This window comes from Urocampus carinirostris, chromosome 10, assembly GCF_059441175.1.
Source record: "Urocampus carinirostris isolate Australia breed hairy pipefish chromosome 10, RoL_Ucar_1.0, whole genome shotgun sequence".
NCBI classification, from domain to species: Eukaryota; Metazoa; Chordata; class Actinopteri; order Syngnathiformes; family Syngnathidae; genus Urocampus; species Urocampus carinirostris.
In genome coordinates, this window is record NC_142358.1 from 4445007 (window position 1) to 4460159 (window position 15153).

Here is a 15153-nt window from a genome sequence, read left to right on the forward strand (position 1 = left end):
TTTGTATATTGTATTCTTTTGGCTTATTATTGTACTGTTCTCAGCTCAGGGATGCTGCTGGAAATGTGAATTTCCCTTCGGGGATGAATGAAGTATCTATCTATCTATCTAGTGGCACTGTGGGTTTTTATGTGTTTAAGACACTGTTTTAATATTCTCTTACATTTAGAATACAAATGAAACGCTGGATTCCTTTATTAAATGAGTGTACAACTTGAAAGACCTTATTTGGCACTTACAGAGCGCTTTAACCAGCAACCTAGGAGCTTAGCGCTTTGCAATGCACTTGACACTTTACACACATACACAGCAGTCAAACATGCAAGGCGCCTTCTTGCTAATTGGGGGCAGTATAAGTTCAGTGTCTTGCCTTACACACTGACATTTAACTTAAAAGAGCCGGGAATCGAACCATCGCATGATGATGACTCTACCTCCTGAGTTATTGGTGTCTTCCATTGCCACGAACTTGCGACAACCAACCTGTTGCAGTCAGACGCTGGGAAATTTGGTAATAATCCTTCTTCTGTCCCTTTTTTTTAAGATTTAAGAGTTGAAAAATCAAAACAAATGGGGAGGAATTCATAAAACATGAAGATGATTGTATTTTAATTAGTATCTATAAAGATTTTTACGGACGGCCAAATAATATCAAAACCGAGACAACTAACCAGGTGTATTCCCAACTATGGTGAATTTGTTAACTCTCATGTTCCCCTTTTGTGTTTCAACTATTATGTATCAAAGTTTGATAAAGCTAAATGGCAAAATATTGTTTCATTGTACTATCTCTTGTCATACCTATCAACCTGTACATTTTTGCCGTACAAAGTAATTTTATTATGCAATTTAAGACGTGTCCGAGAAAATCTGTATGGAATAATGCAAATTTATCGACGATGGGTACCATCTGATTTACATTGACTAATACGAAACGACAAATCAAGTCAAACGAGTTCGGAAGCCTCCATCTCGATATCGTTTTTTTCGTTGCAAACAAAGCGAGCGGTTTAATGTAGTGAAAGGAAGTCCGTCTCTTTTTAGAGAACCGGCTTAACTCATTAAAGAGAGCCGGCTCTCAAACGGCTTACTTGCTTTGATGCATTATAGTACGAATTATTATGTTGTATAAAGAAGTTAAGAAAAAAAGGAAGTATAAAATGAAAAAAGACAGGTTTGTGGTTATCCCTTTAATCAGTATATTACCGACAATAATTTAATGCAGAAAATGAATTAATAATTTAAGAAAATTCTACTTAATTATATTTGCATGTATTTTTTCATTCTATAGTGAACGTCCAAGCCACTTAATTTTTGAACTTTTTTTAGAATAAACCTCATTCATGTCGAGGAACTCAGTATCTCACCAAAAATGTTAATTAACAATATATATGATTTAACAAAACACATGTACAATATAACATGTTAAACTACATAAATAAACACGTTTGGAAAAAAATATGGTGTAAGATTATTTTGAATTTTGTAAGGGAAAATACGACAGTTTGTAAGGGCATGGAGCCTTGGAGCTTGACAGGTATGTGTTGTACTCCGCAATGAATTGAAATAAACCTAATTTGAAACACCTTATCAACACCTCTTTTAGTTCTATACTTGTGTGCGTTTTCTTAACTCTTCTGGGTTTTTTAGTTTGAACAATTTTTATTGACACTTTTAACAGCAAATAAACAATGTGAGGTTTGAACAATTTTCATCGACACTTTTAACAGCAATTAAACGTATTCACAATTTCATTATATCATTTTCTAACAATATGAGGTTTGCACAATTTTTGTATATAAATCACTTTTGAGAACTGTTATGCACTCTACCGTGAAGCTTATTATGCTGAAATAAGCTTTACGGCAGAGTGCATAACAGTTTCAATACGAGCGATTTGAATAGAAAAAGGCAAAATAAACATGTTACCTGATCAAAGGTGATTTGTATACGGTGTGCATTACCGTTCGATTACATTCACAACAAATACAAAACGAAGTGGTTTTGGTTATATGTTCGCCATTACATTCCCGAAAAGTGATATAAAAGTGAGATAAAACGAGGTAAAAGTGGTTATAGTAGCTAGGGAATGCAAATCTCGGCAGGGATCGGCATGACACTGGCTACTATTGCCCACAGGTCCTCGGCAGCGCTGCACTCCCACGACGATGTTACAAATGGAAATGATACTAAAAAACACAATGAGCTAGACCTTGTAAGAAAACATGTCAGAATAAACTACTTTACGAGGGTAATTGCGTCACTAAGTGAGAGCGTAATGTCATAAAGAAGACCAGCCACCAGCACTAGTGTCGCTTTTGACGACTTGGGTCAATGATTCATGTTTCAGTACGCCCACGGTCACCCGTGACGCAGTGCACCTTGGTGCTTTAAGCCCCGCCCCCTCTCTTGCCTATTTAAGGCCCACCCTCTCAGTTTCTGCTTTAAGCCCCGCCCCCTCTCAAATTGTCCACCAGCTCTGCTGATGATATCCACCAAGTCGAGCACGGTCGTCATGGGAACAAAAGGCAAACCTCACATCAATAACACGGATGTTATTGAAGGTGATTATGTTTTTTTAGTCTTTTGGGAGTCTTAAAAGGGGACGCCATAGTTGACTAACAGCGCAAGTGTTGTGTTGTGTACTTTATGTACTGCCCTGTTTTCTATGTTGACGCTTTCAGTGGTCTTGTCGTTAAAGAATTTCCTGTACGTGTTCTATGAACTGCTGGGTATACTGTGCTGTGTTGTCTATCTTTCATGTTTGTTGTGTTTAGACTGTAACTTGAACTGAATAAAGCATGAACTGACTGAGAATGATCCTGGATCAGTTCTACCAATAACTCTAACTTAAACAAGCATGCAAGTAAGACAATTCAAGATATGGTAGGACACCAACGACATCTAACAAAACAAAACTTGAAAGGAACGATTCTAAGTGAACAGAAACATGCAAGGAAAGACGATCCTGGATATGTTGGGACACTAACTAACTCTAATTGAACAAAAACATGTAAGAAAGACAACTCCGTATGAGTTGGGACACTGAATAACTCTAAATAAACAAAACATGAAAGTGGAGGTGACCCAAACATACAAAAACGTGAAAGAAAGGTTACTCGTGAATGTTTTGGAAGACTAGGTACATGAAAAAAAACAAGAAAAGAGAAAACTAAGAAAATGGTAGAACACAAACTCTAAACAAAGACAAAAGTAAGACAACTCAAGATATGTTGGCACAACATCACGCTCAAACCAAACACAAAGTAAATGATCGCCCTAACTAAATAAAAAACAATGAAAAGACAATCCTGGATCATTTAATGAGTTAGTGTTACAATTTATCCAGGATCGTCTTTCCTCTTTGTTTTTCTTTCACGTTTCATTTATTTGGAGTTGGTTGGTGTTTCAACATATTCTGAGTTACTTTCATGTCGACTTTATTTTAGGTTTTGTTTAGTTAGAGCTAGTTGGTGTCCTAACATATTCCAAGTTGTCTTACATTCATGTTTTGTTCAGTTAGTCAGTGAGTGTTCCAACATATCCAAAATTCCTTTTCTCTAAGTGTTTTTGTTCAGTTAGTCAATTTAGTTGGTCCTTCTTTTGTCGTTTTTTTCAGTTAGTTGGTGTTCCAACCTATGCAGGATTGTATTTCTTTCATGTTTTTTTGTGCATTTCGATTTTTAGGGTCATCTTCTTTCACATTTGTTTGGTTAGAGCTAGTTGGTGTCCCAACATAGTCTGTGTTGTCTTATTTTCTTGTTTTGTACTGTTGGAGTTGTCTTTCTTCCGTGGTTTGTTGAGTTAAAGTTACTTGGTGCATTTAAATGTCCCGAGTGTTTTCTTTCATGTTTTGTCTAAGAAGAGTTAGTCAGTGTTACATAATGTGCTGCGTTGTCCCTCTTTCATGTTTTGTTCAGATAGAGCAAGTTAGAGCCCCAACATATTCTGCTTTGTCTTTATTTAATGTTTTGTTCAGTAAAGCCAATTGTGGCTCAACATTTTCTGTGTCGTCTTGAATGAATAAATGACAACTTTATTTCGAACATTAAAATAAAAACCGGACAAAAACAATGAAACAACAAAATAATGTTACATAACATGTTCGAAAAGGCGTAGTAAGAAGCAGATGCTTATTTTCCCTACCCCTTCATCTTCCCTGTTAATTACATTATTTATACACATATATATATATATATATATATATATATATATATATATATATATATATATATATATATAGCTCTTTTGTGTCTAAATACAACACAATCTCAAGAATACACACATTACAAAGGTCTGATATCAATAATTATAATAATAAAAATAGTCACATATTATATACACTAATCATCGTTGTTCCCATCCCTCAACGTCATAATGCCACTAGTCACCAAACATCACTGCGACACCAATGATCATAACAACAATAGCAATATTATTAATAATAAGTTATGATATAACAATAGCAACAATAACAAAATGGTTTTTTTTTGTATTTAAATTTGAACACGTGAATAGTTGGACATTGTTTGATCTCGTCTTGTAAATTGTTCCAAAGTTTGACTCCACACACAGACACACACATACTTTTCCTGGTAGTTCTCACCTTTGGGTTTTGGAATGTACTACAGCCCATCCATCCATCCATCCATTGTCTTCCGCTTATACGAGGTCGGGTCGCAGGGGCAGCAGCGTTAAAAGGGAAGCCCAGACGTCCCTATCCCCAGCCACCTCCACCAGCTCATCCGACGGGACCCCAAGGCGTTCCCAAGCCAGCCGAAAGACATAGTCTCTCCAACGTGTCCTGGGCCGCCCCCGGGGCCTCCTGCCGGTGGGACATGCCCGGAACACCTCCCGAGGGAGGCGTCCAGGAGGCATCCTTATTAGATGCCCGAGCCACCTCAACTGGCTCCTCTCAACGCGGAGGAGCAGTGGCTCTACACCGAGTCCCTCCCGGATGACTGAGCTTCTCACCTTATCTCTAAGGGAGAACCCAGCCACCTTGCGCAGGAAATTTATTTCGGCCACTTGTATCCGGGATCGAGTTCTTTCGGTCATGACCCAAAGTTCATGACCATAGGTGAGGGTAGGAACGTAGATCGACCGGTAGATCGAGAGCTTTTCCTTTCGGCTCAGCTCCCTCTTCACCACGACAGACCGGTACAGGGTCCGAATGACGGCAGACGCTGCACCGACCCGTCTGTCGATCTCCCGTTCCATCCTACCCTCACTCGTGAACAAGACCCCAAGATACTTGAACTCCTCCACTTGGGGCAAGACCTCCTCCCCGACCCTGAGGGAGCATACCACCCTTTTCCGACTGAGAACCATGGCCTCGGACTTGGAGGTGCTGATCCCCATCCCGGCCGCTTCACACTCGGCTGCGAATCGCTCCAGCGAGAGCTGAAGATCACGGCTTGAGGAAGCCAACAGCACCACGTCATCTGCAAAAAGCAGTGACGCAATGCTGAGGCCCCCAAACCGGACTCCATCCCCGCCAAGGCTGCGCCTAGAAATTCTGTCCATAAAAGTTATGAACAGAATCGGTGACAAAGGGCAGCCCTGGCGGAGCCCAACCCTCACCGGGAACGAATCCGACTTACTGCCGGCAATGCGGACCAGACTCTGGCACCGGGCATACAGGGACCGCACAGCCCGGATAAGACTGTGCGGTACCCCATACTCCCGAAGCACCCCCCACAGGGCCTCCCGAGGAACACGGTCGAATGCCTTCTCCAAGTCCACAAAACACATGTAGACCGGACAGGCAAACTCCCATGCACCCTCAAGGACCCTCAAGAGTGTATAGAGCTGGTCCAGTGTTCCACGGCCAGGACGAAAACCACACTGTTCTTCCTGAATCCGAGATTCGACTTCCTGGCGGACCCTCCTCTCCAGTACCCCTGAATAGACCTTACCAGGGAGGCTGAGAAGTGTGATTCCCCTGTAGTTGGAACACACTCTCCGGTCCCCCTTCTTAAAAACGGGAACCACCACCCCAGTCTGCCAGTCCAGAGGCACTGTCCCCGATGTCCACGCGATGTTGCAGAGGCGCGTCAACCATGACACGCCCACAACATCCAGAGCCTTAATGAAGTCCGGGCGGATCTCATCGACCCCCGGGGCCCTGCCACCGAGGAGTTTTTTGACAACCTCGGTGACTTCAACCCCAGTGATACGAGAGCCCATCCCAGAGTCCTCAGGCTCTGCTTCCCCAGAGGAAGACGTGCCGGTAGGATTGAGGAGGTCTTCGAAGTACTCCGCCCACCGATTCACAACGTCCCGGGTCGAGGTCAGCAGCGCCCCATCGGCACTATACACAGTGTCGATGGCACACCGCTTCCCCCCCCCCTAAGACGTCGGATGGTGGACCAGAATTTCCTCGAAGCCGTTCGGAAGTCGGCTTCCATGGCCTCGCCAAACTCCTCCCATGCCCGAGTTTTTGCCTCGGCAACCGCCAAAGCCGCATTCCGCTTGGCCAGCCGATACCTGCCAGCTGCTTCCAGAGTCCCACAGGCCAGGAAGGCCCGATAAGACTCCTTCTTCAGCTTGACGGCATCCCTCACCGCCGGTGACCACCAACGGGTCTGAGGGTTGCCGCCGCGGCAGGCACCGACTATCTTACGGCCACAGCTCCGATCAGCCGCCTCGACAATGGAGGCGCGGAACATGGTCCACTCGGACTCAATGTCCCCCGCCTCCCTCGGGACATGGGCGAAGTTCTGCCGGAGGTGCGAATTGAAACTTCTTCTGACAGGAGATTCTGCCAGCCGTTCCCAACAGACCCTCACAACACACTTGGGTCTGCCGGGTCGGGCCGGCATCTTCCCCCACCATCGAAGCCAACTCACCACCAGGTGGTGATCAGTTGACAGCTCCGCCCCTCTCTTCACCCGAGTGTCCAGAACATGCGGCCGCAGGTCCGACGAAACGATGACAAAGTCGATCATCGAACTACGGCCTAGGGTGTCCTGATGCCAAGTGCACATATGGACACCCTTATGTCTGAACATGGTGTTCATTATGGACAGACCATGACGAGCACAGAAGTCCAATAACGAAACACCACTCGGGTTCAGGTCAGGGGGGCCGTTCTTCCCAATCACGCCCCTCCAGGTCTCACTGTTATTGCCCACGTGAGCGTTGAAGTCTCCCAGGAGTACGAGGGAGTCCCCAGGGGGCGCGCTCTCAAGCACACCCTCTAAGGACTCCAAGAAGGGTGGGTACTCCGAACTGCTATTTGGTGCATAAGCACAAACAACAGTCAGGACCCGTCCCCCCACCCGAAGGCGGAGGGAGGCTACCCTCTCGTCTACCGGGGTGAACCCCAACGTACAGGCGCCGAGCCGTGGAGCAATTAATATGCCCACACCGGCTCTGCGCCTCTCACCACGGGCAACTCCAGAGTGGAAGAGAGTCCAACCCCTCTCGAGAGGACTGGTACCAGAGCCCAAGCCGTGCGTAGAGGTGAGTCCGACTATATCTAGTCGTAATTTCTCAACCTCACGCACCAACTCGGGCTCCTTCCCTGCCAGAGGGGTACCATTCCATGTCCCAAAAGCCAGTTTCTGTAGCCGGGGATCGTCGCGCCAAGGACCCCTCCCTTGGCTGCTACCCAGCTCTCTGCGCACCCGACCCCTTTGGCCCCTCCTACAGGTGGTGAGCCCATGGGAAGAGGGTCCCACGTCGTCCCTTCGGGCTGTGCCCGGCCGGCCCCCGTGGGTAAGGGTCCGGCCACCAGGCGCTCGCCAGCGGACCCCACCTCCAGGCCTGGCTCCAGAAGGGGGCCCCGGTAACCCGCGTCCGGGCGAGGGAAATCGAGGACCAAAGTTTTTTCTCATCATTAGGGGTCTTCTGATCTGCGTTTTGTCTGGCCACTCACCTACTACAGCCCCTTAAGTTATAATTTCCCTCTTTCCGAATGAATCATTTTTGAATTTTTTCTGGCACTGTGTTTTTGTGGACCTTAAATAGCAGTTGTGAAGTGAAAAATTTTACTAAATCATCCAATTTTAATAATTTGGACTGCAGGAATAAAATATTAGTATGATCCTGATATCCTACTCGTGTATGGTTCTTTTTGCACGTTTTTTGGAGGATAAAAAGGGGCTGTAGTGAACTTTTGTAATTATTGCCCCAGACTTCTGCACAATATCTTAAGTATGGGAGAACTAGAGAACAATATAATAAATACATTATAGTTTAAGAGGAATTTGGCTTTATTCATTCGGGGCGGCAGTTGCTCAGGAGGTAGAACGCTCGTCTTGGGATCAAGGGATCCCAGTTCGAATCTCGGCTTGTCCGTGTTACATGTTGAAGTGTCCTTTGGTAAGACACTGAACCCCTAATACCCCCAATAAGCAGATTAGCGTCTTACATGGCTGCAATACAAGGCCGCTATTGGGAAATGTGAAGCACACTGTAAAGCGCTTTGGGAAGTCATTGACTTGAAAAGCGCTATATAAATGCAGGTCATTTCATTATTCATTATTGAAATGCTTTTAGATACCTTAGTTTGTATGTGTCTGATGTGTGTTTTCCAGCTTAATTTATTGTCTATTATGACCCCTAAAAACTTAATTTCTGATACAGTGTCTATTGCAGCACCATCCATTTTTACTTCTAAATCTTGAATGGCCTTGCGATTACCAAATAATATTACTTTGGTTTTATTTAAATTCAAAGATTATTTATTTGTATCCATCCATCCAGTTTTTTTAATAGTATGTATGATTAATGGTACAAAATGCTTTTTTAAGTCAATAAATACCCCAACTGCATACCTCTTTTTTTCTATGCTATGGGTGATTTCTTCTACTGCGTCAATAATAGCCATTGTTGCTGATCTGTTTGCTCTAAAATCTTATTGACTTTCATTAATCAATTTATGTTTATCTCTAAATTGTTGTAGTTTATTATTGTAAAGTTTCTCTAATATTTTAGAGAACCGCGGAGGCAGAGATACCGGTCTATAGTTTGTAAAAATGTGTTTGTTTCAATTTTTGTAAGTGTTGGTATAACTTTTGCTATTTTCATTTGATTTGAAAATTTGCCTGTTAGAAATGAAAAGTTACATATGTATGTCAATGGTTTCACATTGCTATTTATAATTTGCTTAACTAGTACCGTAACGATGTCGAAACAATACATAAACTGTTTTGTTTTTACAGTTGTTTACCACGTCTAAGATCTCTGATTCCGTAACCCCGGATAAAAACATGGTCTTGGAGTTAATTTTTATCAGTGACTCAAATTGCTTACTACTGCACTCTGGGATATTTGCAGCTAGCTCTGGTCCAACATTTACAAAAAGAACAATTGAAATTCTCCACAACATGATTTAAATTATAATTTTCACTGTTCATATCAATGAAATAGTACTACTTACATTCTTTCCTTTTATTATACTATTCAATATATCCAAAATACCTTTAATATTATTTTTGTTATTATGTAGTAAATTGCTATAGTATAATTTCTTGCTCGCTCTTATTATTCCTGTCAATTTGTTTTTATATGTTTTATATCAGGATACAGCTTCCTCGGTTCTTAGTTTAATACATTTTCTATATAAGGTGTTTTTTTCTTACAAGCATTATATAATCCCTTAGTTATCCATGGATGCTTTACAGATTTATTCTTCATATTAGTTTGTCTCATTGGACAGTTTTTGTTATCCTTGTTGGTGAATATTTCCAAAAATATGTCAAATGCACGATCCACATCATCTGTACCATATATAGCATTCCAGTATTGTTTAACTTCTATGTTTTGTTCAGAGTTGGTTTTCCAACATATCCAGCATTGTCCTCTTACGTTTTTGTACAGTGAAAGTGGGTTAACGCTCTGGCTTTATATTTCATGGACTTGTCATTATGGCACTCTTGCTGATAATCTGACCACATGAGGGAAGGATTATTGTGTCATCTGACTTTTATTTTTTGTTCTGTTGGAGTTGGTTTGAGTTAATATTAGGTAATTATTCTATCCATGAGCGACAGTTGTTAAAGCATTTTCCTTGCTTCTTGGCAGATAAAACCTCAGCCCGACTGGGACGCATCGGCTGGATTCTGGTGGTCATTTCAATCCTCTTTATCGGGCTCACTTTTCCAGTCACATTATTTATGTGTATCAAGGTACACTCTCATTTCGTATGCATCATTTATACCATCAGTAACGTTTGTTTTGTATCAAAATATTTGTTATCAGCTACTAATAAGAGAAAATGTTTTTTGTTTTTTTTTATGATTGTGCTTTGCTTACATTTAGTGGCGTTAGGCAGTATGACACTCAAACATAACATTGCTGGACTTCAAAAATAGTTTTGTGTTAACCTAACATTAAGAATTTGTAGTTTATCTTTTATCAATTGTGATATACAAAATCAAAATTCCTCCTTTCAGTAGAAGTTTGAATTGTATCGGTTTTTGCCATGCAAAATAATTGTTGTTATCGTATGGTGGGGAAAACGACGTAACGTGGGGCTAAAATCATCTTTTTCCACAGCGTTAGGGAAAAACTTCATAGGGCGGGGTCGATGTATCCCGCTTTTTACTGTACTTTGTCACAAAAACACACATGAATTGTTTCAATAATACATTAGCCAAAAGTAAACAAGAGTATTTTGTTGCTTGATAAGTTGGCATTCGTGCAAAAGTTTGAGACGTATGCCGGAACACAAATATATGATAAATTTTTATGCACTCTAACGTGGTGACGTTCTTTCCACGTGCAGATTGTAAACGAGTACGAACGAGCGGTCATTTTCAGGCTGGGTCGAATAATAGACAGAAAAGCCAAAGGACCCGGTAAGGCTCACGAATCAGCCACAAGCCCTTGAGAGTTATTAAAGTTTGTGTAACAAATGTTGGTATTTGCAGGGCTTTTTTTTGTTATCCCGTGCACGGACAACTTTGTGAAAGTGGACCTGAGGACCGTGTCGTATAACGTTCCACCTCAAGAGGTGACAAAAATATTGGAACGCTAGTTTCAGATCACATTGGAATGCCTGAAAGTTACCATAACCCTTGTCCCAACCCTCGCTTTTACCCTGGCCTGACAAACCCTAGCCTAACACTAATCCCAACCCTAACATTATATTAGCCTGACATCAACCCTTGTCCTAACCATAGCATGACACTAATCATAACCTTAATCCGAGCTAACGTCCTGAACCCAACCCAAGACTGACACTAACGCTAACCCTCGCACTATTCCAGGCGTAACATTTACTCTTAACCTCAATGGTTGACCTAACTCGAGCCTCACACCAACCCTAATTCTCTCCCTGACACTATTCCTACACTAACCCTAACGTAACACCAACAGTAACCCTAATCCTAACCCGAGTCTAACAGTCATCCTGACCCAAACCCTTGCTGGACACTAAAGGTAACACTAACCCTCACCCACAGAAGTCTGAGACAAACTCCAATCCTAAAACTACCCATAATGGTAACTCAAACCCGAACCCTCACCCTAAATCTAACCCAAAACTCAACCTTATTCTTGCTTTGATCCTTTCCTTAAAGCTAACCCTTGAGCTAACTCTAATTCTAGCTCTGATACTAAGCCGAAGCCTAGCCTGACACTTAACCTAACCCTAACATTTGCTATAACACATACCTGGGACTAACTAATCCCAAAACTAGACATAACGTAACGCTAACCTAAACCCTCAACCGAATTCCAGCTTGTCACCAACCCTCACTCTTGCCTTGACCCTTGCCTAACACCAACAGTAGCCCTAACACTAACCTTTGAGCTAACTCTTATTCTCTCGCCCTAACCTTATCCTGTCACTTACACTAGCCCTAGATCTCACCCATGAGCTAACCCTAGCCTAACACTAACAGTAACCCTAATCCCAACCCTAACCCTAGCCCCAATCCTTACATAGTGTTCTACTAAACCTAATCCAACCTTATTTTTTTGGGGTGAATATTACCTGCTCAGATCCTGACAAAAGACTCAGTGACTGTGTGCGTGGATGGCGTGGTGTACTTCCGTATCAGGTGCCCTATCTCTTCTGTGGCTAACGTTAGCAACGCACATTCGTGCACGCGGCTGCTAGCACAGACCACTCTGAGGAACGTGTTGGGAACCAAGAACCTGACTGAGGTGTTGTCCGACAGGGAGAGCATCTCGCTCAGCATGCAAGTATGTTCATTTTTTGGACTATAACAAATTTAAAATGGTCTGATAAAGGCATAATTAAAAATGTAATGAACGGCGGTCCTCAGGAATCCTTGGACGGAGCCACGCACGCGTGGGGCGTCACAGTGGAACGGGTGGAGATTAAAGACGTCAAATTGCCACAGCAGCTGCAGAGGGCCATGGCAGCCGAGGCAGAAGCCAGTCGGGAAGCCCGGGCCAAGGTGCAAGGGAAGACCTTACCCTAGCTCCAACCCTAACTCCAAAATAAACCTAAGCTTCAACCCTAACCCTGGTTCCATCCTAACCCTAGCTATAATCCCAACTTTAGCTGCAACCCTAAACCTATCTTCAACCCTAACCCAAGTTACAAACTTAACCTTACAGTCAACCCCAGCTGCATCCCCAACCTTAGATTCAACCCAAACTGTAATCATAACCCTATCTCTAAAAATCAAAATGAATTCCGTAAAAACAAATATGAATTAGCATAGCAAAATTACAAAACACAATACAATTTTTTTCCCTGGACACTTTTTCTTTGGGGGCATTAGGTGTCCAAAAACCCAATTCTAAGCAGAGCAATGATTCGGCCAAATTTACCCTCTTCTCAGAATTATTTTAGTGCAAAAGTTTGACCCCTCGTTGCACTGTTCACCAGATCATCGCGGCGGAGGGCGAAATGAAGGCATCGCGCGCCCTGAAGGAGGCGTCTCTAATCATCGCAGAGTCTCCGTCGGCACTGCAACTTCGCTACCTGCAGACGCTAAACTCAATCGCCGCTGAGAGGAACTCCACTATCGTCTTCCCCCTCCCCATCGACTTGCTGCACAACCTTGTAAACAAGAAGTGATAACTTGCTTCGCCCGGAAGACATGCTTCAATGTATTTTAAATTAACTTTTTTTTTATCTGTTGCCTTTTTCATGTGGTTATTTATACTTCTGTGTTGTTTTGTAGTAAAATACTTTTCGACCAGGCTTGTGAAGTTTCAATCTGGGTAACCCACACTGTTTTTATCCAGTGAACAATGATTATGTTTGCATTATTATTGAAATATGGAAAAATGTTATCAAGCCGCCAAACTCCTAAACCCTTAAACCTGGCTCCAACCTTATCACCAGCACTAAACTTAACACTAGACCAAACCCTACCCTAACCCAAGCTCCAACCCTAAGCCTAGTTCCAAACCTAACACTTCGTCCAACACTAATAAAAGCTCTAATCCCAAACCAGCTCCAATTGTAACCCTACTTTCAACTCCAGCGCCACCCCTTATCCTAACTCCAAACCTAACCTTAACTTCAATCTTAACATTACTTCTAAACCTGGCCCCAACCCTAATTTTTGCTCCTATTCTAAAACTAGATAGAACTCTAACCATAGTTCCAACCCAAACCCTAGTTTGACAACTTAATTTTATTTTGAAAACATCTGTCATCCATGGTGGCTTACTCATGTTGTTGAGTTTAATTCCCTCTTGATGTGGTTAATATTGTTTGGATTTTTTTTCTGTCTACGTTTTACTTAACTTACGGATCTCCTACTGCCTATTTTACTCAACTATTGGTTTATTTATTTAAAAAAAACATATTTTTATACCCTAATCAGACACCCTAAACCCATTCTCGACACTGTAAATCATTTTAAAATCTACTCTGAAAACCCTAGACCCTATTTTAAAAACCTGAACCCTGTTTTAAAACCCTAAAGTTACTTTGAAAGCTTACTTCCATATATCCTCAGTGGCCAACCTGGGTAACATTAAATCACAACTCCGAAACCCTGAATCCACTTTTGAAACCCTAATCAGGAACCCTAACCCGCTTCTTGTTAACATAAATCGATTTAGAAACAATACTTTGAAAACTTTGAAACGTATTTTGGAAATCTGAACCATATTTTGGAAGCCTAGATTTATATATTCTCAATGTTTCAATGTGAATTTTTGTTCTTCAAATCGTCACTTCCAAAAGGAGTAAAACAAAGAGTTTCTTGTCTTGTTTTTTGGTTATTTTATGGCTGTTTTGGGGTGCTGTTGCGATGCGCATGCGCTGTAAAGAGTGATCTTGTTTTTGCGATCTAATCTTTGTTCACGCTATTGTTGTTTTGCATGTGCAATAGACAGAGCATATAACGGCAAGAGTACGTTCTTGTTTTTAGTATCGTGTTGATGTTTATCCTGCTTTTGTGTTGCGCATGCGACGTAGTAGAGCATTGTGTTCGCAATTCTTCAAATAAAGAAAATGACATAATTGCATTTTACAGTAAGTGCAAAAATTCAACAACCTATTGTTGGGACATTCCTTTTCCTAAACTTATGCTTCACTGTGAATTTACCACTTTTTATGAAGTATTTGCTAATATGATGGTGATGTTGCTGAGACCAAGCAATTGTCAAATTCGACCTTAGGGTGGCGGCATTTAGTTTGTTATAAAATGTGTGAAAATAAAAATACGTGTATATAATGATAGAAATTTGTCATATGACGTTGTATTACGTTTGTACATGATTGTCATAAACGTGAAATAATAATGTGTACGGTTTTGTAAGCAGATGAGCAAAAGGGGAGATCGCCCGAACAGGGACTTGAACCCTGGACCCTCAGATTAAAAGTCTGATGCTCTACCGACTGAGCTATCCGGGCCCTGGTGGTGAAGTGAGAAATAAAAGTTATCGAGTAATAGATTTATGTGCACTGTTGAACCTGGTCTATTGTCGCTCAATGACAATTACGAAGGTAGAAAATCTCAACTCGCAAAGTTTGCTTTTTTCAGAGCGACTACGTCACAACTTCGTCAAGTCAACTTTATTTGTATAGCCCTTAATCACAAAAATGTCTCAAAAGGACTGCACAGGATTACAATTACATTAAACCAACATGCATTTGGGTAACAATACACAAACATAGTAAACATCAATAAAAGAGAACACTAGGTAACATGTTGAAATTTGTCCGGAAAGTGCATGACAGCAACGACGCCTCAAGTCTGTAAAATA

At 42.0% G+C, this 15153-nt stretch overlaps 1 protein-coding gene and 1 non-coding gene across 2 annotated transcripts; one reads left to right on the forward strand and one right to left on the reverse strand.

The window, feature by feature from the left end:
- The first annotated feature begins 2351 nt into the window (after window positions 1–2351).
- On the forward strand, window positions 2352–13132 carry stoml3a (stomatin (EPB72)-like 3a). Its single transcript, XM_088345876.1, has 7 exons — window positions 2352–2564; window positions 10033–10136; window positions 10736–10808; window positions 10881–10963; window positions 11956–12159; window positions 12243–12377; window positions 12815–13132. Exons 1-7 carry the CDS (start codon window positions 2486–2488, stop codon window positions 13004–13006), a joined length of 870 nt encoding a protein of 289 aa, XP_088202002.1. The 5' UTR covers window positions 2352–2485; the 3' UTR covers window positions 13007–13132.
- A 1595-nt stretch (window positions 13133–14727) lies between these two features.
- Window positions 14728–14800, reverse strand: trnak-uuu (transfer RNA lysine (anticodon UUU)). Its single transcript has one exon. It is a non-coding gene; the product is annotated as a tRNA-Lys (tRNA).
- Between the last annotated feature and the right edge of the window lie 353 nt (window positions 14801–15153).